General features: G+C 44.9%; 3 protein-coding genes across 11 annotated transcripts in view; 2 read left to right on the top strand and 1 right to left on the bottom strand.

The window, feature by feature from the left end:
- Window positions 1–1,901: 1,901 nt before the first annotated feature.
- LOC134062525 (uncharacterized) lies at window positions 1,902–4,380 on the top strand. The gene is made up of 3 exons (XM_062518556.1): window positions 1,902–1,998; window positions 2,317–2,486; window positions 3,420–4,380. The coding sequence occupies exons 1-3, from the start codon at window positions 1,911–1,913 to the stop codon at window positions 4,074–4,076; spliced, it is 915 nt and encodes a 304-aa protein (XP_062374540.1). The 5' UTR covers window positions 1,902–1,910; the 3' UTR covers window positions 4,077–4,380.
- Window positions 4,380–11,873, bottom strand: klhl42 (kelch-like family, member 42). Of its 2 annotated transcripts, XM_062518555.1 has the most exons (5): window positions 11,828–11,873; window positions 10,538–11,639; window positions 10,241–10,434; window positions 8,806–8,993; window positions 4,380–6,429 (listed from the first exon to the last, which is right to left on the bottom strand). In XM_062518555.1, the coding sequence occupies exons 2-5, from the start codon at window positions 11,302–11,304 to the stop codon at window positions 6,169–6,171; spliced, it is 1,410 nt and encodes a 469-aa protein (XP_062374539.1). In that variant the 5' UTR covers window positions 11,305–11,639; window positions 11,828–11,873; the 3' UTR covers window positions 4,380–6,168. The 2 variants fall into 2 exon arrangements, with proteins under 2 accessions (XP_062374539.1, XP_062374538.1); XM_062518554.1 differs by having other exon boundaries at window positions 10,538–11,836.
- Window positions 11,874–12,781: 908 nt separating this feature from the next.
- Window positions 12,782–25,000, top strand: part of upf2 (UPF2 regulator of nonsense mediated mRNA decay) — a 29,587-nt gene continuing 17,368 nt past the window's right edge. For all 8 annotated transcript variants that reach the window (XM_062517747.1, XM_062517745.1, XM_062517746.1 and 5 more), the window contains exons 1-11: window positions 12,782–12,906; window positions 13,856–14,224; window positions 16,347–17,126; window positions 17,872–18,032; window positions 19,205–19,396; window positions 19,810–19,962; window positions 20,604–20,707; window positions 20,968–21,053; window positions 21,525–21,633; window positions 23,488–23,601; window positions 23,893–24,009. In XM_062517747.1, the coding sequence (XP_062373731.1) occupies window positions 13,857–14,224; window positions 16,347–17,126; window positions 17,872–18,032; window positions 19,205–19,396; window positions 19,810–19,962; window positions 20,604–20,707; window positions 20,968–21,053; window positions 21,525–21,633; window positions 23,488–23,601; window positions 23,893–24,009 (2,184 nt within the window). In that variant the 5' untranslated portion in view covers window positions 12,782–12,906; window position 13,856. The remainder of the gene's footprint in view (window positions 12,907–13,855; window positions 14,225–16,346; window positions 17,127–17,871; window positions 18,033–19,204; window positions 19,397–19,809; window positions 19,963–20,603; window positions 20,708–20,967; window positions 21,054–21,524; window positions 21,634–23,487; window positions 23,602–23,892; window positions 24,010–25,000) is intronic.

Raw genomic sequence — 25,000 nt, 5'->3', positions numbered from 1 at the left:
TTTTTTCAGACTCTGTCCATCTACAGTACACCATCAACATCTCAAACTTTATTTATAGATTTATTCTATTTCAGACTATTATTTCGGACTCAGTCCATAACATAACACAAGCTAGAAAATGAACAAAAACAAGGTTCATATAAACAAGGTTTATCCCACCCAAACCTTTTTTATGCCGTAATTTCCCAAATATTAGCCACAGTTTATACATTGATTTTGCTCAATTTCTCATGAGGTTAATACACGGGGGCAGTTAATATGCTATCAAATGTTTGTTTCTTCTAACTTGCATAATATACTGTCCTGGGGCATATACTGTACACACAATGTGGCTAATGCACAGGAAATGACTGTACATACTGTATGCTTCTATCTATGTGTGTCTATCTCGATATCTGTAGATGGCTCAATGTGTGTTAGTGTGACTCTCTTCTCCATGACTGACATAACCGTGGTGACAGAATTCACTGACAAGTGCACGTCACGGTTAATGTCCATGTCACTCTTATTATGATGACGCACTGTTCTAGGACCACTGTGGGGTGGTAATAACAACACAGAACCAAGGGTGGTACTTCAAGTTCTAATGCCCTCACCCCACCTCCCCCGCCACCGCGCAGCCCAATTCATGCCCATGTCAATGCCAGTCTACATGCCCCACTGTGACTCACAGCAGGAGCTGAATCATGACTCAGGCGGCACACCAATGGGTAGTGACTGTGAGTGTGTGTGAGTGAATAGCATCTAACCTATTGAGTGATGACTATTGAGCTGTTAGCTGGCATGCCCCTATAGCAGTCTAGTGTTTTGGGGCTTCGCAGCTTTTCCTGTGGTGGAGGGGCCGTGGGGAATCGGGATCGTGATCGTCTCGGATTCCAAGATGACGTTCAATGATTCTGGAGCGGGTCTGGCCATGATGTGGATCGGGTCGGCCAGAACCGCACTGGAGTAGAGACAGATCTCCCCAGAGAGAGAGAGAGAGAGAGAGAGAGAGAGAGAGAGAGAGAGAGAGAGAGAGAGAGAGAGAGAGAGAGAGAAAGTGTGTGTCTGTCTGGGATTGATCAGCTCACCAACAGCCTTCATTGATTTTCTCTCGCTCTCTCATCACGTCAACGCGAATAAAAAGAAAACTGCCCTGAATGGGCCGATAGCCAATCAACAACATTGATTGCTTCAACGTTGCCAGAAGTAGCTTAATAGACCTGGGTGATTGTAACAGGCCACCAGAGGCTACAGCACCACGCAGCTCTCTGTCATGCCATTTTCTCCTCTGAGATGGAGTGGGTGCATAGTGGCCTTGTGCTGTGTTTGTGTGTGATTGGAAGAGTGATATAATGTATGTCAGCCCAAAGGGAGGACTGATAGGGGAAATAGAGATTTGTAAAGTTGAGGAATGGCGCCTCCCAGTGGCTCAAGGTGGTATTTAGAAGGTGATTAAATAGATGCTGGGACTCTGTTTTTATTCATTCATTCATTCATTCAACCTTTCTCCTGCTTTCTCCATGGAAAGTCTTCATGGCAGTTTACGGTCGTTAATAGTCTCTATGAGAGGAGAAGTCTATTTTCATGCAGAATAAAATCCTCAAAGGGTTCACATTGGAACTCTCAGCTTTTGACCCCATTTACCCCATAGACCACATTGAGACTTGTTAATGATATTAGTTTTAGCTGATTTGATCACAAGTGGTTAGTTCTAAATAAAGCAAACAGCCACCGTGATAGAAGGTTTGGTTGGACTACTGCCGAGGTCATAACGAAGAAAGTTCTAAAGAACCCAAAATAGAACGGAATGTAGAATCTACTCTGTATCTATGAAAGAACCCTTACTAACCTGTCGCCATGGAGACCAACTAAACAGGAGGTAACATGTTTGTATGAATTCAAAACACCCAAATCATTCTTTATAAAACATGGAGATTTCACCTTGGAGAGAGAGCTATCAAATGAGGTTCATCTTCTACCTAGCAGATGACCTCTCCTCTACAACAGATTCACCAGGTAGCTATGTAAAGTTAAACAGTACTATATCATGCATCTTAAAAATGAATTACAGAATCTTTTTATGGATTACTAAAATGTACATAATCTTGGGATCTTTAGAAATGCTACATGTGATTGTAAATTGTAAAAGTCTGACCTAGCTCTCTCTAACTCTTTACATGTCTTCTATTGCTATTGTTGATCTGTGTCTGTCTGCTTTTTTTGCTTTATTTTATTCCGTACAGGACTTTGGTCAGTGAAAGCGGTGTTTAAATGTGCTCTATACATTTTACTTACTTTACTTACTGACTGTTTTTGCTTCAATTTTCTACACAGGGAATGCCGCCATGGCCTCTCCCCTCTCACAGACCTACACCGTGTCCGTCCGTCTGTCCAACACAGAGGAGAAGCCGCTGACCAAGCACAACCTGCAGGTGCTGTCCACGAGTATTCCTGAGCTGCACCAGCGGATCACGGGCAGCACCCGGCCCTTCAGCTACCATAAGGTGCACTACCACCTGCACACACACCTGCACACACACACCTCATCCTGAATCACAGCCCCCGGCCCGTCAGCTACCATAAGGTGCACTATCACCTGCACACACACACCGGCCCCTCAGCTACCATAAGGTGCACTATCACCTGCACACACCTCATACTGAATCACAGTGCCAATCCTCAGTACATTCATGTGGATCCTTCAGCTACCATAAGGTGCACTATCACCTGCACACACACCTCAAACTGAATCACAGCCCCCGGCCCTTCAGCTACCATAAGATGCACTCTCCACCTCCAAACAGAGATGAAGTTAGAAGCGACCAAACACTTCCATGTTTTTCCTATTGAAATACAGACCAAGTATGGTGAGACAAAAAAAAAAATTGGTGCATTTCAAAGCAGGTAAGAGGGATGACTATATGTTTGGTGCAGTAATATCCTCACTCTTGCACTTTCAGTTTCACCTTGGAGTGAGGATATTGGAGTCTAGGTGCTCCAATTGTTATTCCGCCACACAATATAGTCCTAGTTATCCCTCTTACCTGCTTAGAAATGCACCATGTTTTATTTTGTCTCACCATACTTGGTCGTGTGACTACTCGAGTAACTGTATTTTAATAGGGAAAACATGGAGGTGTTTGGTCGCTTCTACCTTCATATCTGTTTGGATCCTAATGAATGAACTGGGATAGCTAAGTGCTATCAAAGTTGTGCCGCGCACCAGAGCCAGTGAGTGCACGCATTGAAACGTGAGAGGTATGTATCAACTCATCTATGTTAAGGGAATAACATAGTTTAATATGAAAAAAAAAAAAAAACGGTGAAGTGTTCCTTTAAGCTACTGTGACCTTGAATTTCCCATTGGGGATCAATAAACTATCTATCTATCTATCTATCTATCCGTCTGTCTGTCTGCCTGTCTGTCTGTCTATCAGGCCTACCTGCAGTGGGATGCCCTGCCCAGAGAGTCCCCCAGACCCCAGACCTCCACTCCACCCAAAGCATCCACTCCAGCCCGCTGCACTATCCCACCCAAATCATCCACCCCCATCCAGTGCACCATCCCACCCAAGGCCCTGAGGCGCAGTCTGAGGAGGCCAGACGTCACCACCCACGCCACGCCAAACAAGGAAGCTCAGCCTTCCTCTACCACATGGGGAAATGAAACCTCGGCTCCTGATTGGCTGAAATGCGACGGGTCGTTCGTACCGGGCCTCGGCAACAAGGAGTGGACGACGGTGAGCTTCCAGAGCGAGGAGTTTGTGCGCTGCGTATCGCCGGTGGCGTACACCGACAGCGCCAGCGACATCGCCGGCAGGTGCAACGTCGCCGACTACACCGAGTACGGCCAGCTGGTGTTCTCCGTAGACGTGGACTTCCTCCGGAGTGCGGAGGCGGGAGGCGAAGAACTGACCCGTCCCACCGCCGCCTCCCCCGCAGCGGACTCACGAGACGAGAGGATGAAACAGCCACGGACGCCGCCGTCCGACGGGAGGAAAGCTCCCAACAGCAAGAAGCGGCATAGCGCCACCACGCGGCGGTCATCAGGGGCCAATCACCGCTCGCCATCCAGAAGCCCCATCAGGATGTAAAGTGTACCCGTAAGAACTAAGAAAAAACATCTAAAAAACACATTGGTTCTCTTGCCGTTTTAGGGTAAATGAAACATTTAGAAGGTACACTGAAACTGCTGTTTGTACTGTAGATATTTGTAAATGTCTTCAAAATAACAAAAAAAAAGAAGACGTACATCCTCTATAGTATGCAGAGATATTGTCTTCAAAATTACTAAAAGACATACATCCTTTGGAGTATGTAGAGACATAGAAAAAGTGTTGCACATATTACTACTAATAACTAGGTTTTCCAATGAAACAATACAAAAGGTATTCCTGAATATTGTCATCTTTATTTTGTGTATGTTGTCAAGGCAACTATGGGTAGTCTCAACGAATCAAAGGAATCCATAACACAGCATACCTTCAGTTTTAGTTCATATAAAGTACTGCACATACAGAGCTTTCACCACACTTGGAAAAAAAGTAACACACACACACACACACACATGCATGCACGCACACACGCACGCGCACACACGCAATCATTGCAATCTTCAAATGGCAGCCTAAGAAATGGTACAGTAGCTTCTCTTTCATCCTTGATTAGCCTACAGTTTCAAACAAAACACCCTGCTGTTCCTTCTGTGGTATATGGGATAATAATAATAATAATAATGATAATAATAATAATAATAATTATAATAGTAAAACAAAATGGAGAACAATTTTGGTCAGGTGCTTTTGTTCATGTATTTCATTTGTGCAAATCTTCTCGACCAGCATTCAGGCACTATACATCTGTGATTACAAAGGGAAGGAACAACATGCAGGCTTTTTTTGCTATATTCACATAAACAACAAAACAACAAAACAACAACAACAACAATAATAATAATATTTAAAAAAACAATATATAGAAGTCTGATCCAACTTCAAATATGAGTAAACAACAAACAAGGAAGTTCTCTCCTCTTTTGTAGTAAATACCCTCCAAACATAAAACGGAAAGGATTCAAGGCATCAACATGTTTAGTGTTTCGGTCGCCGACGCGTATTCAAGCATTGAGTTAGTGCTGTAAGACTCGTTTCTGTCACGGGAATCCCCACCACTGAACTAGCAGTGGTCATCACGCAGGCACGCTCCCCACAATATCTATTCTTTCTTTTTTAGTTAACAACACACAATCGCAGGCACTGTATGTTATCATATAAATACATGCTGTGATGTGATTTTTGTTTTGATTTTTTTGAATGCAGGTCAAGTCATGTCATGTCACAAAGGCCCCCTATGGCCTCTCCCTGCAGCTTGTGTGTGTATACCTCACATCCTGCCCCTGAAAGCCTCTTGTGCCATTCCTGGTTATAAATGCAGTTGTTTTCATTCACTTCAGGATTATACTTATTACGCACACAACACATATTTAGTGTTTTGTATTCAGAGCTGTTATTTTTCAACAGGACAGCGCTGCTGTTGTGTATGCTGTTCAGGACTAATAATAGTAATGCACACAACTACTCAAGAAGCTGTTACTTTTAAACAGGGCAGCTCGCCCCTGTAGTGTGCTATTAGGAGAGTGTTGTAATGCACACATGTGTGTTTCATACTCAAAAGCTGTTACTTTTAGACTTTTGGCAGGGAACTCCCACTGCTGTGCTTACTGTTGTAGCCTTGTAATAATTAACACACTTGTGCTGCAAATCTCCTAGCTGTTACTTTTAACTGTGGGGTGTGTGTGTGTGTGTGTGTGTGTGTGTGTGTGTGTGTGTGTATGTATGTGTGTATGTGTGTGTGTGTGTGTGTGTGTGTGTGTGTGTGTGTGTGTGTGTGTGTGTGTGTGTGTGTGTGTGTGTGTATATAAATATGTGTGTGTGTGTGTGTGTGTGTGTGTTGTTGGTCACTCCACTCATGACAACAAGCTGCTTCCTGACTCAGGCCATTCCAAATGTGGACACGCCATCTGGTCTCCCCCTCGCACGAGCAAAACAGGGACCGCGTGAACCCCCCGCGGCAAGCCGCAACACCCTGACCTGTAACCTTTGAACTCTCGACCTCTGACCCTTGACCTCCCCCAATAGGGGTCCTGTGCAAAAACCTGTCTCCCGGGCTCCGGCAGGTGCAGGGGCCTCACAGCACATTGGGCAGGTAGAGGGAGCAGATGAGCATGTTCTGGCCGAGCGCGGGGAAGCGGCGGAAGGCCTCCCAGGCGTCGGAGAAGACGTTGTACTTGAGGAAGACGCGGTGCTCCAGGCTGGTGGGCAGGCTGACGTCGCGGCTCATGATGTAGACGCCGTCGTTGTGCAGCACGCACGTCAGGTTCAGGCCCGACTTGGAGGTGTTCTCCTTCAGCTGCAGCCACTCGCCCGTCGTCACGTTGTACGACTGCACCTGGAGGACGGACGGACGGACGGACACACACACGCGCGCACGCACGCGCACACACGCACACACACACGCACACACCAGCCGGACAGACAGCCAGACAGCTAGTCAGCGACTCGGTGACATAGAGGCGTGGGAATAAAAGTCCACTGGTGACAGAGGGAGCACTCTGAGGCTCTTTAGCTGGCCAGCTCCAGCACCTGCTGTGGAGGGCCTTCAACTCCGGCCCCATAAATCTCTGCAGGAGTGAGGAGACTTACGAAGTGAAGGGCCGGCGCCAGAGTGAAATATACTGACCGCAGCTTATTTAGTGCCGTAGCCAAAAACTGACCACTAGTAGTACAAGGTCCATGTAAAATCTGTCACACCAGCGTTATGCCCCGTGTTACTTTACCAGGGTCTAAAGCAACACTAAAGAGTTTTTCGTACCTTAATCCAAAATCATTTCAGCAGTTCATCAACTCGTAACAGGGTGAACAGCACTTATGCTTTCACTTCGCGGCCCTCTATTGGCAATAGCCGCACTATTTAAGTTTACCAGATCGGGTGGTGTATCTGTAGTTCGATTAAATGAGACATAAGAAACTACAAATTTGACTTGCTTTGATGTCGCAATACACCATACTTTCATAAAATTATGCAACATGTCTGCACCTTGTCTGTGGACATGTTATTTGCTGGATAAACAAATAGTGTGCGTGTGACAGAGAAAAAGTGCTTTAGTGTTGTTTTAACGCAAAAGAGAAATGACATGACTGAAGTTATCGCCCATTATATACATGTATCATTACCTATTTTCAAATCTTAAGTGGCCTTGCCCACACGTGAATTCAGGCACGGTGCGGTGCCTGGTGAGAATTCCCAGCCCTGCTTTACATTACAACGCTCCCCTGGTGCTGTAGCTGTGCTGGAGAACAAGGTGCCTCAGGCTGATCATGGCTGAGTACTTGGCAGGCTGCTGCAGACTGAGCTAAAAGGGAGGGCACTCAGTGCTGTGCCTGCTGCTACATCTAATTACACTGGTTCTGTCACTCAGTCGTTCTATCGACTCTGTCCTGAAGCTGGCCCAGTGCTGCACCACAACAGCACCTAATTAGAGTACTCTGGTGCTAATAACAGGCAGCAGGGCTCTCTCTAAAGCAACACAACAATGTTTTGGGGGAAATGAGCGTATTTACCCTCCCTTTTTAGATGGTTTATCTAGCTATAGGCTAGTTATTACATAACTGGTCCAGTGAATAGTGCTAAGCTAGGCTAGGCTAACAGTATCAGACTGGGTTTATTACATGCACAGAGAAGAGAGAGGGGTTTGTGGGTCATTCCGCGTCAAATCAGATAAGGTTTTTTCGGCTTGTTTTGTAGGTATTTGGTATCAATCATTATTTTTTCTTTACATACCAGTACTTTATGTTATTAATGTTAGACCAATATTTGAGCTCTCCACATATAATGATGGGCTTGAAGGAGGAGGTTGTGTTTTTTGGTCATTTTCATACTGTAGGATCAAAATGGTAAAAACAATGATGCCCAATATCAATGGGAATGTGCTTGAGAAAAATAATCAGGAACGCTGTCCAGCACAGGAACACTGCTCAAAAAGTGGCCTGATAGACAACAAACAGTCAAAGCAATGGCTTGGTAAACATACTATTAAAGCACCCTAAGTAATGCTGGCTAATGTCACTTCTGTTGACGTTCAAACAAAACAGAGAGCTAGCTCGCTACTCCCTCCCCCTCCCTCCCGTGCAACTGAAACTCTCCTAAACGCGCATCACGTTGGTGATTTGTTGGAACAGTTTGTTATGTTTCATGGCCCAGGTTGACCCAGGTTGTTTTTGTTGCCATTTTTGGAGCCTGGGCTGTCCACAGAGGCCATGTTTTTTATAGTGTATCCAGGGCAAAGGCAGCTAGTGCATGGGGTTGTGATGTTTGCTACACTGTAAGTGACAAATAGACGTTTTAACTTTTAAAAAAATCATATAAAAAATTTAAACAATGAGAAACGGTACCCCTTAGGTGGTCACTTAAAGTGACTTCCCTACTTAGCAGCATAGTACAAGAAAATAGAACAACATTGTAAAACATTATACATTACTTTTCTTTAAATCAAAAGATGAAAACAACATGGCCACCAGGCACTCTGCTGCGCTGTCCCTCAATGTCAGCAGTATGCACACACACGCACGCACGCACACACACACACACACACACACACACACACACACACACACACACACCTACGTCATCCCTCACCGATCACTTTTCTTAAAATCAACATAGATCTGTAAAACAGATCAAAACAATATGACCACCATGTGCTCCACTGCGTTGTTCTTCACTGTTAGCACACACACAAACACACACACACACGCCGTCCCTCACCGTGAGCACGTCCTCTGTCTGGTTGGGCCTCCTCCGCCAGGTCTCCAGCTCGTGGGTGTACCCCCCCACCAGGTAGATGGTGTCCTCCACCGACAGCATCTGCTGCTTCCGCACGTGCACCGAGCAGGTGTCCATCACGCTCCAGGTGTCAGAGGTCGGGCAGTAGCGCAGCACGCTGGTGTTCCTGTCTGTCAGCAAAAACAAGAGGCAAGAGAGACGCTTGCTGTGAGGAAACTGTGGAGACGTACTGACTGACTGACTGACTGAAGAAGACCCCTGGTATTGCATCATGCTCACTGGTGGTCATGATATTTCAAGTTAGGCTGTATGTTAAGGTTTGTTATCTGGTGTTTTTCCAAAACAACTCACAAAATATATTCTGGAGGGGAAAAAATATATAACAGTAGGTTACTGAGCCGATTGTGTTTAAAAGTAGTAGAGGCCTACAGGGGTGGCAGATCTGCTCAACCGTACATTAGATGAACTGAAGGAGACCGCACACTCTTTTTCTGATGCCAGTCATTTATTAAAACAACGTTTCAGCCTGAAGCCTTTTTTTCAAGTTTTTTAGATCTGCTCAACCACACAGCCTGGGAATCATGATGAGACATGAGCAGCAGAGAGCAAAATGGAGGAGTACATCTGTTTATAGGAGAGCAGTGAGGAAGAGGCCTGAGTGATTACTGAGGAGGTCAGAGGTCAAAGAGCAACCTGTGGTGGCCCACTCATGGGAAATGGCTGAAGGACATGACATGACACTACATTACATTTAGCAGACACTTTTTGTTCAAAGTGACTTACAACTAGTGACAAGTCACAAGTGACTTACAGCTTACAACCAAAGTGACAGTCAGTCAACTATATTATAAGGGATTACACTGTCCCCAGAGTAACTTGCCTTGCTCAAGGGCAAGCTGTGGAAACAGTTGAAGCTAGGAATTGAATCAACAACTTTCAGGCTACTTTACGTTAGCCCAGCTCCTTAACCACTATACTACCACCGCCCAAAAACAGACCTCTCAGAGACACAACTGATTCTATGACTAAGATAACAGGCTCTAGTGCAAGATCAGAAAACAAGAGTCTCTTCATTGTTGCTCTGTCATTCATGACTACTCTAACAGAAACGAGTGTGGACTATTCTCTTTTGAAAACATGACCTCTGCACTCCTTCACGGAAACATGCGATGGTGCCTATCTTTCGATAAGAACATACTGTATGATGGTGTCTGTGTTTTGATGACATCATATGATATTGCCTATTTTTTTTATGAAAACATAATGTCTACTGATGAAAACATGTGATGACTATCTTTAGATGAAAACGTATGATGTTGCCTATCTTTTGTTGTAAACATGACTGACTGACAGTTTAGCCTAAAGCCCATTCATGACTTATTTCAGTGGCACAGCGTGTAGTGTAAATGATGCAGACCTCTGGCAGTGTAGCCGCCCATGACATAGATCATTCCCTGGCATTCACAGGCCGAGAACTCTGCCAAGGGCTCGGGCAGCGAGGATACACACGTCCACCAATCCTGGTCTGGGCTGTAACACTCCACAGTGCCCAAACACTGGCCCCCAACTGCATACAGTTTGCCTCTCACGGACAGGAGCTTGAAGTTTGACCTGACAAAGCAGTACATAAACACAGAAAGATGTCAAGCACTCCTTACGCAGGCAAAACCATGTTTTGGTTTTAAGGGACACTTGGATGTCAAGGCAAGCAAACCTTTTCTGGTTCAGGGGCGTCACGTGAGTCCACTCGTTCCTGCAGGGGTTGTAGCAGTGTGCTGCGGAGATCTCCTGACTCGTAACCCTGTATCCACCTACGATGAATAAATAGTTGTCCAAAACAGCAGAGCCGTATCCTCTCACGTTCACCATATCATGGGGCAAGTTGTTGGAGAGCGGCTTCCATCGCTGTTCGACTTCTCCATAACGTAGCATGGACCACGGCTCGTCCTGGTCTGTCATATCCATACAAGTACCAATAAAATCTCCGATGGCGACCAGAGTAGCCGTACCCTTCATGCGCATTTCCTTGACTTGTTCTCGCAGTGGAGCTGGCAAAGCTGTAAACTCGGGTCGCCGGACCATCGGATGGTAGTACCAACTCATGTATTTAAGGCATGCATTTCGCAAATCATATGTCCCGTAAACCTCGGAGAGATTGTACAACTCCACGCAGTTATCCTGTCGGATTTCCGACAGCAGCAGTTTCAAGATTGAGCTCACTTGCAAAAAAGAAGCGGTTTCAATCAAATCCTCGAGTGTCTCGTTAACAACTTTGACTTTGGAAGTGTTGATAAATTCCAGGACCAGTTCCAGACCTAGGACACTCAGTCCCTGTAGCTCAACGGAGTCCTCACCTGACTCGCGCATCCCCGAACTGTACAGTGCACGAAAGTAATCACTTTTTTCAATAAGCTTAGTTTTACTGACGTTATACGTCTTGTCGTCCATAATAATGGCAATGATTTGCTCTGGGGACGACATGGTGACAGCTGTCCTGCTTCGTCCTCCACTGTGCTGTTCTGGCGGTTGAGAATCTCTTGTTTACATTTTGGATCTGCAACTTCAAATGCCTTTTTCCAAGGCCTATATATGGTAATGCTCAGCCCATAGATCCCCTGATGGATATGATCTTTCCGACTTCCATGTAGATATTCTTAGCTGTATGTAAGCGGGAAACGAACTTTGAGGCTAAAAATAGACACCGAATTTTACATTTATCCAGAATAGTTGATCAGATAATTAGCTTGACGGCTAGCTCGCAAGTCCCTCATTCCATGTACAACCGTGCTGTTTTCGTCACTTCCTGCATGCGCTGGCTGTTGGAGATCATAATAAACATTGTTGTGGACTGTCCTGTCACTCAGACACATCATTTGGGACAGGAAGCTTTCATCTCAGAAACATCAACTTTACACTGACTCACACGTTTTTACGAGTTAGCATTGGCAGACAAAAAACATTTTTGACGACGACTAAAACTAGCTAGAAGGTAGGCAACCCTTACCATTGTTGCCATGAGAACGATCCCTCGTGGTGGTGTGACGTTTTTCTCTGGCTTGTCCTTGAGAAATGTCCACAGATGAGGATGTGGTATGATGGCATTCATCATTGCGTATTTTTTTAAAGTCTAAGCATAACTTGTGGGACTTCCAGTGATATTCTGAAATACAAACAAACAAACAAACCAACCAACAAAAATAAATGTCTAATAAAACCTAGTTGAGGATGCTATTCTCAACATAGCCTAATATATTTTCAAGTCGCAAAAATCACTTTAAAGTAAACAAAACATAATCTGGGCCCATTAGGCCTACTAAAATGTCACTCTGCATAGCACGTTCTATGTATGTAATATATGTATTCTATAGCTTTATTAATCTCTTCCTTGCACAGTAACAGAGCTGAGTAACCATCATATTATAATATTAATATATATGTGGAATAAAACTTGAATGCTGAATTTGCTTTTTGTGGTGAGAAAGTTAGCGAGCATCTATGCTCGCATGCGCTGCAGAAAAACAACCACAAGGTTGAAAGCAGCCAAGGGTGTGATGTGAAGAGTGTCATGCCTGTGACAGAGATGTTGTCAGATGATGTGATAGATGATGTTTTACAAACATGTGTGTCTTTAGTGTATTCAAACCAATACTCATGCAGTTTTGGTAATTAGCAGAATCTGTTTCATGTCAGCATTTCAGTTATTTCCATTCGCCCAACTTAACTCATTGCAAAAGGTGAAAAACCGAGCATATCAATGATAAGGATCGAGGTTCACATGTTACTGTAGTCAGGCTGGTTGGAAGAAACGCGCCCAAATGTGGATTTATCGCCTTCTCAACCAACAGTGCAATGATGTTTACACAATGTTATACCAAATATGTGATGACAACGCGAAGACAACTATTTCAAACCTTAGAATTTATTGTAAGCTTAAGCACTTGTTATTATGCAGAATAACTATAGCATTTCATTCAGGCGTTAAACCAGCCCTCCAAATTCAGGGTCCTGCTACTGCGCGATGCGCGACAGGGAAGAACATTTTGCCTACCAAACAAACTCCATGTAGAAGCAGATAAAACCAAGGTAATCTTGTCATATTTACTAATAATTTGCATCACAGCGCTCGTTAGACTAAAAGGCTAGTATTGGTCTACAATGTTGATGTTTTAGAGAACCCAGAAGCATGAGAATAACAGAGTTTTTAGGTATTCTTCTGTTTGTTTATTGCATCTCCTCAGTTCAAGGCGGCCTGTGTCGACTCGTTATTTTCATCGTTCATCATTTAATACCTTGACTAATTCTACCGGATATATTGTATTATTTCAACGTTTATTTATTTTTTGGTTCAACTAAGAATTATAATGTTTCTCGTGCAAACAAAGTTATCCCCTTCCTGGCCAGGTAGAGCTAACTCACTGAGCTAACTTATCGCTAGCTGGCTAGTCAATGTTCGTTAGCATGTCAGTAAGGCTAGCGATAATAATGTGGCTATTAGCTTATTACGCTAGCTAACTTGTGTTGACAAGATGGTTTTAGTCGTTGGAAAAGTTAACCGAAATGCAATAGCATTATTTACCCTAAAGCTTTTAAAGTTAACAAACAAAGAGACTGTGTGCGACGCGATCAGCTACGTACGTGTTAACTTGTACACTAGCTAGCTTAGCTTGAATGTTGAACGTCCAACTTTCTGATTAGAATGTCTCGCGAGCCAGCAGTCATAACGACAAGACTTCGTATTTCAGCTGACAGCTGTGAGCTGTCGTTTTAGGCAAACCTGAGATGTTATCACACGGACATGACTAATTATAATTTGAATGGCTATCAATTATTGTCTCAATTATTGTTTAGAGATCTCAATATAACGTTATTTACAAAGGTAACGTTAATCTTTTGACATTTTTAAGACTAGCAAAAATGCAAGGCTAGTGATCATTCAGCAGTTTGAAGTGAGTTACGTTAATAAACGAACATACATGAGGTAGCTGCTAAAGTCCGATATCTTAACTTACTGACTGGTAACACATTTTTCCAGAATGCCTGCTGAACGTAAGAAGTCCGTAAACATGGAAGACAAGGAGCCAGGGAACAGTAACAAGGATAAAGACAAAGAGAGAGAGGGTGACCGTCGTCCCACCTCCTCGCGGGAAAAGGCGAAAGATGAGCCCAAAGCAGGAAAGAAAGATGGAGGGAAAGCAGCAGAGGAGAAAAGGAGAAGGATTGAGGACGAGAAGAGAAAGAAGGAAGAAAAGGAGCGTAAGAAGAAAGAGGAGGAGAAGCTGAAAGCTGAAGAGGAACAGAAGAAAAAGGAGGAAGAGGAGAAAAGGCTGCTGGAGGAAGAGGAGAAGAGGAAGCAGGAGGAGGAAGCCAAGAGACAGCGAGAGGAAGAGGCAGCTCTACTCAAGTAAGTGACACACTTTCACTAAAACTGTCTTGCTTATGCCCCACAAGCTTGCCAAAGTGCAGTATTTGCAAACACTCACACAGCCTCACTCTCATCACATTCTTGAATGCATTACATATCAACTATTCTGATACTGTGGGTCCCTCTCATTTGGGCTTTTATACATCCTCCCTCGCTCTTCGGGCCTCGATCCTCACTGATCTACATAAAGAATGATGGGGCGGCAACTATGGGATAGTCTATCGAGTGTTATAGATCAGTGGGAACGCCCCTTGAGGAGGCATGTTGAGAAGCACCTGTGTTGGGACAACCGACTGCAGTCAATGTTCCTGATCTTGTTCAATTCAATAAGCCTGATGTAGGCAGGCAAGGGATTTAACATTACTGGAATGGAAGGTACATTTCAGAAGACAGAGGTGAAAAACATGGGTACATGGGTTCACTTGAGATTGATTGAGACACCTTGGTTTAGGATTTTACCTGTTGCCTGTTTCAGGCCTGATGGAAGATCTGTTGATCGAAACGTTGCCTTTTAACTAATAAAGAATTTTTTGGCGCCATTACAGTGTGCACTGTGCAGACCATCACCCTTACTCTTTGACACGTTTTTTGTTTGGCACCTGTTTAAACACTTTTTTGGATGTGCGCACCCGTCTCTCCAAACCAGACTGGTATCTCCCTGAGACTGAGAGGAGATTTAGGTGGGTGTGGCCAGGCTAGGTGCAGTGTGTACAGTGAACAGATTTAAGGGAGTGTCACACTTCACTGAAGGACACCGTTATCTGGACTTTATTTTAACCCTCTGTAGCTGAAGCGGAGTTGTGTTTGGTTTATTTGACCTGTCAATGAACTTTCTGTTCTGTTCCAAGCTGGGAACTATTGATCTTGAGGGTGTGCGAACAACTGTTAGTTAAGATCTTGCTGAGGTGAAAACATACCAAACTGTAGCTTTATTTCCAGGGGTTGAAATTAGCACCAGCCATCAGACAAATGCTGGTAGGATATGAAAGTGGCAAAATATTTAGTCTACTGGCTGGACAATTGTCTGTCAGTGGCTGGTAGATATACACATTCTAAAATGTAGACACATTTTAGTTGTTGAATTCCACACTGTTTCTATCCCAATAGGTGGGTGAGGCTACAATCCAAAAGATTCACCGGTCAGCCATTGTTTATGCATGCGTTGAAAATGGGGTGTGTTACTATCAGCCTTGTGTGAACAGTGAAACATATTAGGCACTTAAGCTAGGCAATGAGCTGAAGGATCGAGAGAGGATGTGAAATCAGAGCAGTTAACAGTCAATACGATAGTAGAGTCATGAGTGTGTGAAAAGGTATTCTCCCTATTTGAATAGAGAGAAGAAGAAGATTAGACCTTAACTGCTGATCCTAACCCTACTGATGAGAATCACTCTTCTACTATTCCACTATGATGAGGCCTGTAGGCGTCGTGTTTAGTCAAGTAGCCTAGTTCAGTATGGAACAGTCTGGAATAGATGGCAACAATTGATTTTGTTATATGCCAGCCAGCCCCTTTCCTACTTGCTTATCTGAAGTCATCCCCTTTCCACCCCTTCCCCCTGCATGGGCAAAGAATTACTATCAATCTTTTTTTCTGTGTGGATCAATGAATAAGTGGGTAAACAATTCATTAAAGGTAGCCGTAAAAAGAACTGCACAGTTTGTGAGCAAATAAGCAAAGCGCTCAGCTTGTCAAGCGCTCACTGTTACATTTATGCAAATTGCTGTCTCAAAGGCATCATTCCGCCTCTTCAAAGTTGATTGGATGCACGCTCACAAACACACAAACGTACGCACACACGATACACACACTCAGACACACTCACACACACACACACACACAGAGTTAATGCTGTTTATGCTTCCACTTCAAATCAACAGTGTGGCCCCACATAGCCCTGTGCACAGTGCACACACACACACACACACACACACACACACACACACACACACACACACACACACAGGGATTGCTTGTCAGTGCCCATAGTGGTCATTCCATTTGGATGGTTGTTGGATATGATGATTCTTCTTCTTCTCCTGACTGACTGACTGACTGTTCACCTCTCCTCTCCTCTCCGTTGTCTTTCGCCCCCTGTAGGGAGACGGAGGAGGCGCAGCAGCTGCACCAGGAGGCCTGGGAGCGCCACCAGACGCGCAAGGAGCTGCGCGCCCGCAACCAGACGGCGCCGGACTCCCGTCCCGAGGAGGCCTTCTTCGGCCGCCTGGACTCCAGCCTGAAGAAGAACACGGCGTTCGTGAAGAAGCTGCGCACGCTGACCGAGCAGCAGCGCGAGGCGCTGGCGCACGACTTCGCCGGCCTCAACCTCAGCAAGTACATCGGCGAGGCGGTCAGCTCGCTGGTGGAGGCCAAGCTCAAGCTGTCGGACGTCAGCTGCGCCGTGCGCATCTGCTCGCTGTTCCACCAGCGCTACGCCGAGTTCGCGCCGCTGCTGCTGCAGGCGTGGAGGAAGCACCTGGACGCGCGGCGCGAGGAGAAGGCGCCCAACGTCAGCAAGCTGCGCACCGACCTGCGCTTCATCGCCGAGCTCACCGCCGTGGCGCTCTTCACCGACAAGGAGGGCCTGTCGCTCATCTACGAGCAGCTCAAGGGCATCACCGGCGCCGACCGCGAGACGCACACGCACGTCTCCGTGGTGATCAGCTTCTGCAAGCACTGCGGCGACGACATCGCCGGGCTGGCGCCGCGCCGCGTCAAGGCCGCCACCGACAAGTTCGGCCTGGCGTTCCCGCCCAGCGAGATCATCGGCGCGGAGAAGCAGCAGCCCTTCCAGAACCTCCTGCGCGAGTACTTCACCTCGCTCACCAAGCACCTGAAGAAGGACCACCGCGAGCTGCAGAACATCGAGCGGCAGAACCGGTGAGTCTGGACCCCTGGTTCTGTTAATGGTTCTTCAGTGGTGTCGAGCTAACATGGCTCCTATAGGTCTCGAAATTTGTTCCAATTTCTTATCGCTATCTATTTCCATGGACAAATACTATACAGTAGCTAAACAAAAAGCCATTAATAAGGCTTTGTTTTTGTTTTCATATGCTAGGTATATTGAAAACATTTGTGTGGTGTTATTTTTATGCCTCAGCCTGTCTACACTTTTAAGCTAAATCTTAAGCTTAACGTTAGTAAATATAACATGCGCATTACAGTAATTTCCGTTGTATTAGCCGCATTTGTATATGCCGCAGGAAAGTGTTTAATGCAAGTTAAAAGAAACAAAACCGTATTTATACCATATTAAATGCAATACAACAAAATCAATGTATAAGCTGTGGCTAATAGTTGGAAAATGATGGTATGCAAATCATTTGATAGCATAATTCTTCCACCTTGCCACCTCAGTTTTAACTCTTGAAACAGAGGTGGCAAGGACCCTCTTAACCCTCTCTATTCCTCTGCTGCTCACTTTGTGCCCTCACCGACAACACAGAAGTGTTGCATGACATAAAGAGTGTGTGTCTAAATTCAGCAAGCAGAGGCAAAAGATTGTGGCCATTTGCCTATGTTGTTTGCCATTTTGTTTGCAGTTTATGAGCAATAGTCATTTGTGTGCGTGTGTGTGTGTACGATGTAAGTCTCACACTGCTGCCGTGCTCTTTCCTCGCTCCAGGCGCATCCTGCACTCCAAGGGGGAGCTGAGTGAGGACCGCCACAAGCAGTATGAGGAGTTCGCCACCTCCTACCAGAAGCTGCTGGCCAACACCCTGACCCTGGCCGACCTGCTGGACGAGAACATGCCTGAGCTGCCCATAGACAAGTCCGTGCAGGAAGGTACTGTGTATATGCACACACACACACACACGCACGCATCAGCACTTTGCCATTAACACATTGAGTGGCAAAAACGCAATATTGTGTTTTTAGTTCCCACGTGTTGAGTGCCAAAAACGCAATATTGCGTCTTTGACTTTGTAACTATTTTGTTACGAAAATAGACACTAGCAAACATTATGTGCGATTTTGGGGACTATGATTAATAGAGCTGAGATAGATGACGATCGAAAACTCATGAGAACGACCGATCTGGACATTTTATCGGGGCATTTTATCATAACTCAAAACATTCTAAGCTAAGCTTCTGATGGTTGCTGCTTTGGGTCGAATCAGTGACGCATGCACATCAGATCAAAACCAGGCCGTTTTCATGGGTATATCACTAGGTGGCAGTCTCATCATGTCTCACTTGATCACTTCCCGGAAACTTAGTAGGCATATTTCATGTAATACGCAATATCTTTATTTCTAGAAAAGAAACGGTGACTTTGATGAAAACTAGCCAGTTTAGCCTTGGGATTTCTCAGGAACAGAGGCACGTGGTTTGTACCCACTGAGATGTTAAAGTCTCACCTTTCAAATGAGCTATCGTATGTGTTCATAGCTATAACATTGACTATACCGTGACTGTCCAAAAGTCGTCAACAATGATCTAGATTCCGGGCACTCTGGGACAAAGCCTCCAGAAGCAGCATGGCATTCAATGTGTTGAGCAGTAATTTGAGGCCAGTGGTGGGAAGCTCGCTTGTTAACATAACATAGACTGGCTGGCAGACACCTCGCAAATAACCTCAGACTTAGTTTCTGGCTCTTTCGACACACACACACACACACACACACACACACACACACACACACACACACACACACACACACACACTTTCCAACCAACTTCAACAGTCATGCTGCTGTCTCGCTTTTCTCATTGAATCTCAAACGTACACACACACACACACACATATGTACTGACTGTTCGCCATCACTCTTCATGAGTGTCTGTCTGTCTCTCTCTCTCTCTCTTATTCAAAGGAGACATCACATCTCTACATATTAGTTCACACACACTTGCACACACACTTCCTGTTCCATGTCAATACCTGGGTCAGATAGATTTTTTAAAGGCAATCTTTGTGGTGTGTGTGTGTGTCTGTGTGTGTCCGTCCCATCAGAGCACGGCCCAGGCATCGACATCTTCACCCCAGGCAAGCCCGGCGAGTACGACCTGGAGGGGGGCATCTGGGAGGACGAGGATGCTAGAAACTTCTACGAGAACCTGGTGGACCTCAAGGCCTTCGTCCCTGCCATCCTCTTCAAGGACAACGACAAGAGTGGCCAGGCCAAAGTTGGAGATGACGCCAAAGGTGTGTGTGTATGCATAGTATGTGTGCAACATTTTTTTGTGTGTGTGCACCAAGATTTCATGAATTAAGTGTGTGTACGAGTTAACTTCCATTTTGTGTACATCATTTTAAACTAATTGTGTGTGTGTGTGTGTGTGTGTGTGTGTGTGTGTATACTGTATCCGATACACACACTATGTCCATCACTAGATGTGTAGATGCAACACACACTTGTTCTTTAGGAGATCCAAAACACACATCGGAGTTACTGTTAGAGCTGATGGTGTGTTCATTCGGCTGAGAACTGGGAAGGTTCCTGGAAAAGCTGGAAAAGTTTGTTAAGAGTAGGAGTAGAATCTGTTGTAATGTGTGTGTGTGTGTGTGTGTGTGTGTGTGTGTGTGTGTGTGTGTGTGTGTGTGTGTGTGTGTTCCAGATAAAGAAGCTAAGGAGAGTAAAGAGGCCACCAGTACAGAGGAGCTGGAGTTGGAGCTGGAGGCTCTGGACATCGCTGATGACCCCCTGGAGTTGGAGCCCACAGACGAGGTGGAGAACGAGGAGCTCGCCAAGAAGCTACTGGACGAGCAAGGTACACACACACACACACACACACACACACGACAGACACATGCACACAAACAATCCATGAAAAAATTACCTTTTGAAAATGGTTATATTTATTATTCATTATTTCTGTACTGTATAATTTGATTCCAAATTAGAGTTTGTCATAGTAACTTTGTGACCCTACGGTGATTGTCTTATTGTTTTATTCCACAAGGGTGATGGTGAATGCATGTGTGTGATGTCTTTTTTAGGTGACAGATTAGGTTCAAAGAAAGGTGAGAGTTCACTGGAAAGGTCAGTGAGGTCATCAGGTGAGACTGTCAGAGGTCAAGCGAAGGACACAGTCCAGCCAAGAACGGCACCCAGCGGCACCCCACACTCAGATCATCACACTCTGGTCTTAGAACTAAGACTGACATTACTGAGTATAGAAAGCTTAGTGGATGAATTAAGTGTGTGTGCGCGTGTGTGTGCACATATGTATTTTTTTTTTTTTTTTTTTTTCTTCGAATGTGTATGCAGCTTTGTGTTGCAACGTATGTCTGTGTGTGTGTGTGTGTGTGTGCGCGTACGTGAGTGCATATTGTTCTTTTGTTTGTTTTTTCGAATGTGTGTGCACCTCTGTGTTTCAACCCTCGTGTATGTGTGTGTGTGTGTGTGTAGAACAAGAGGATGAAGAGGCCAGCACCGGCTCCCACCTGAAGCTCATCGTAGATGCCTTCATCCAGCAGATGCCTAACTGTGTCAACAGGGACCTGATAGACAAGGCAAGTGCAAGTACACACACACACACACACACACACACACACATACACACACACACACACACACACACACACACACACTTTCACTCACTATCTCATTCTCATATGATATGCATACTCTCTCTCTCTCTCACACAAACATGCACATTCTCATACATTCTCACACTTCTCAGTTTGTTCAATGAAAAGAGGAAGCATTGTGCTAGGTATCGATGTGATTGTAATTGTGTATGTGTGTGTGTGTGTTTTTTCCTGTTTATTAGGCTGCCATGGATTTCTGTATGAACATGAACACGAAATCCAATCGCAGGAAACTGGTCCGGGCGCTCTTCACTGTCCCCAGACAAAGGTGCTTTCTCCAGCAACACAGGGACATTCTTTCTCTGTCTCTCTCGCACACACGCGCACACACACACACTCACACACACACACACACACACACACACACACACACACACACACACACACACACACAGACACACAGACACATCAAAAAACTTGATTTATTAGTGCACGAAGATGTGTTATGACATACACCAGCAGGTGGTGCTGTTGATCCACTGTTAGTATCCGCCTCCAGTATGAAGGCTGTGATTGAAAATGCTCCCATGTAATGCACTTTGCTATAGTATAGTTATGTGGTTGTAGTTTGTGCCATTCGGTGACGAGCACAGTATTGAGCACAAAAGCATTGTTTAATGGGTGAATGGTATCGCAACAGATTTCTAATGGGATCAGAATACTGTAGATGTTTAAGTCGACTCGACGATAAAACGTCTGCTGAACTGTGTGTGTGTGTGTGTGTGTGTGTGTTCTCCAGGCTGGACCTGCTGCCGTTCTACTCTCGCCTGGTGGCCACTCTGCACCCCTGCATGTCAGACGTGGCTGAGGACCTGTGCTCTATGCTCAAAGGAGACTTCAGATTCCATGTGAGTGTGTGTGTGTGTGTGAGAGGAAGACAAAGCATCTCGTTGTTGTGCATTACCTCAGGCTCCGTGTGTGTGTGTGTGTATTTGCATGGTGCTCCCCACCAACATTGATACCATCTCTTCTAAAAACTACAACAGACTTTACAAGTGTTGCATGACATAACATCATACTAGGACTCAGCATGGCCCGAGGTGTTTACTATGAAACGCTGAGACGAACGACCCAAGTGTGTTTGAATTCAGCAAGCAGAGGCAGAGGACTTCTGGTGAGGCGTGAGGCAAGATGGCAGCAGTGCACTGAGCTCTTAAACGAAACCTTTTTATTGTAGTGTTAACAGTGCTTGTAAATCACGGAGCAGGCCGAGGCAAAAGAGTGTGGCCATTCCCTATGCTGCTTGCCATTTTGTTTGCAGTTTATGAACAGTAAGACATCTTTTACACACATAATATGTAGATTTAAAATATCAGCAACAACAAAAAAAGTCAGCCACAAATGTTCACCGCTGCCAGAAGTAACATCCCCCCCCCCCCCCCCCCCACCCAGCTCTTTTTAAAGTGCACAGTGTCAACCATGCTACTCAACACCGTCACTGTTATCATCTTATAGTAACTCTGAATAGAACCATATCTTTCATTTCTTCCAAACAATGTTATCTGTTATCAGTCTCCCATAAGTACCATTAGTGCCTGAGTCACACTTTATGGTGCGCTCATTGGGAAGTGGGAGAATTGTAGAGTTGAGGAGGGAGTGCGTGTCACAGCTGAACTGGGAACTTTTGGAAGAGCTCCCAGGAGAATGTTTTGAAGTCACTCAACATAGTGAACGCTCACACCTCAGAAGTGGGGAGTTTAGAAGTGGGAACCTTCCCACTTCCCAGACGCATGAACACACTATAGCATGAGCTGCCTAAACAGTCACTAACATGTTACATAACTTTATTTTCACGCTTGCTATGAATATTATCTAGAATTAGTCACTACTATAATTACCTCCGCCAAGGAGGTTATGTTTTCATCGGGGACCGGCGTCTGTCTGTCTGTCTGTTTGTTAGCAAGATAACTCAAAAAGTAATGGATAGAATTCTATGAAATTTTCAGGGAAGGTCAGACATGACCCAAGGAAGAAACAAACATTTGGGAGTGATCCGTAACACCGTCGGAATTCCAGAGCCGTTTATGTGTTTCGCTTAGTGGTGTAATGGCATGGTGTGGCCACATGGTAGCGAACTGAATAGTTTAGGTTCAAATGTATGACAACCTAGGAAGATCAACTATTAGCCGCTGCTTATACATAGATTTAGTCAAAATTTCTTCAGCTATGAGGTTAATACACGGGGGCAGTTAATATGGTATTAATCTTGAGTGTGTTTAACTTGTATAAAACACTGTCCTGTGGCTTATACACAGTGCGGCTAATAACAGGTCTAAATTACTGTATTAAGTACTGTATTCCATAGAGGAGTAGGATGATGACACTGAAGTGCCCAGTGACACACACTCACACTTGTGATGTCTGTCATCGTTTCACACCAGCGCTGTCACACACACTCTTATCCAGACACCTCGTTATCACTGTCAACAACATTGCACTCTGAACAGAGTTGCATGCTGAAAGGAGACATGACTTAGTGCTTGTCGTCACACCGTCACAGACAAAGACACATGCGCTCCCACAGACGTGGACAAACACGCTCTCAAAAACAAAAACAAAAGCAAAAGCCTGCCTTTAAATACCGGAAGGGTCTTTCCTTTAAAAGGAGTGGGGTTAAAACACAACAACAACAACAACAGTCAACAAGATAAGATGCAGCGCTTTTTTATCAAGTATCTTATCAAGATGTTGGTGCGTTTCAGATCCGCAAGAAGGACCAGATCAACATCGAGACCAAGAACAAGACCGTCAGGTTCATCGGAGAGCTGGCCAAGTTCAAGATGTTCTCCAAAACGGACACGCTGCACTGCCTGAAGGTCCGCTGTCCACACACACACACACACACACACACACACACACAATCTCTCCGTACACTCCTGGTATGAATCATTTTGATGGGTTTATGATGACCATTGATGGATTGAGTTGGTGCACAAAAAAACAAGTTGTATGCCAACTTTGGGCCAGCGACTTGCCAAACATACTTTTTTTACTTGCACTAGGGGTCATAGCAGGGCATTGCTTATGCTGAACCGTGTGTGTGTGTGTGTGTGTGTGTGTGTGTGTGTGTGTGTGTGTGTGTGTGTGTGTGTGTGGTCCCTCTGCAGATGCTGCTGTCTGATTTCTCCCATCACCACATCGAGATGGCCTGCACCCTCCTGGAGACCTGTGGCCGCTTCCTCTTCAGGTCACCTGAGTCTCACCTGAGGACCAGCGTACTCCTGGTCAGTCACACACACACACACTTTCACATTCACATTCACACACACACACACACACACGCACACACACACAAACAGAGTCTCGTACACATGGTTTGCATAGTCTTAGTTTTATTCATATCTGTATTAATAACATAAACAAACATTTGCATTTACATTCTATTTTTCCCTCGGATCAAACAGTACTCTAGTCCTACACACACACACACACACCAATGCCGTGTGTGTTTGTGTTGTACACGTGTCTGTGTATTTATCAACCTTGAGCATCATTTGGGGGGGGGGGGTTATCACAGCCTTGTACCTGGTGTTTGTATAGTGACCTTGATACATTTTGTGTGTGTGTGTTTGAGAGAGAGAGAGAGAGTGTGAGAGAGAGGGGGTGGTGGGGTTGGTGGCAAATATAGACAAAGAGAGAAATGAAATGTATGAGGAAAAGCCGAACACGGAAGTTGACCGAAATATTTATCTGCTGAACAAAGTTTACTCTATTCACTGCCAGCTGAGTGTGATAAGGTTTAACCTTCAGCAGAGCTGCACAAATCTGTCCTCAATGTCGTGTTTGTTGCCCTGATGCCTTTAGTTCAGTGTAGGGATGTTAATGAATAATCGAATATCGAATAATGTTTGTTAAGAATTTATTCGACTAAAATAAATGCCTAATGAATAATTGTTTTAGTCTCACGCAATATGAGAACAGCAACATTTTCCGGTATTTTGCGCGCACGACAAAAACAAGCAGAGATGAAGCGAGCGAGTAAAAGTGCTGGACCTCTTCTTTATTTAGGGGCTCATTGGAACGGGGTACCTATAAAACGTAAGCAGGAAGTGTTGTGGTTAGAACAACGTGAAGTGCGAGCGTTAGAGAAGTGTGTGTTATGTTAATGAATGCCGGAGAACTGTTTTGTGAAGCATCTCCATGTTAAACGAAAAGAAGGCTATTAAACTGGTATTCCGAGACATCAAGCCTCTTAATTGTTTCATCACCAATATA

Source organism: Sardina pilchardus, chromosome 17 (genome assembly GCF_963854185.1).
Source record: "Sardina pilchardus chromosome 17, fSarPil1.1, whole genome shotgun sequence".
Classification (NCBI taxonomy): domain Eukaryota; kingdom Metazoa; phylum Chordata; class Actinopteri; order Clupeiformes; family Clupeidae; genus Sardina; species Sardina pilchardus.
The sequence above is the reverse complement of the archived record's forward strand: the minus strand, read 5'-3'. Positions and strand labels throughout refer to the sequence as shown.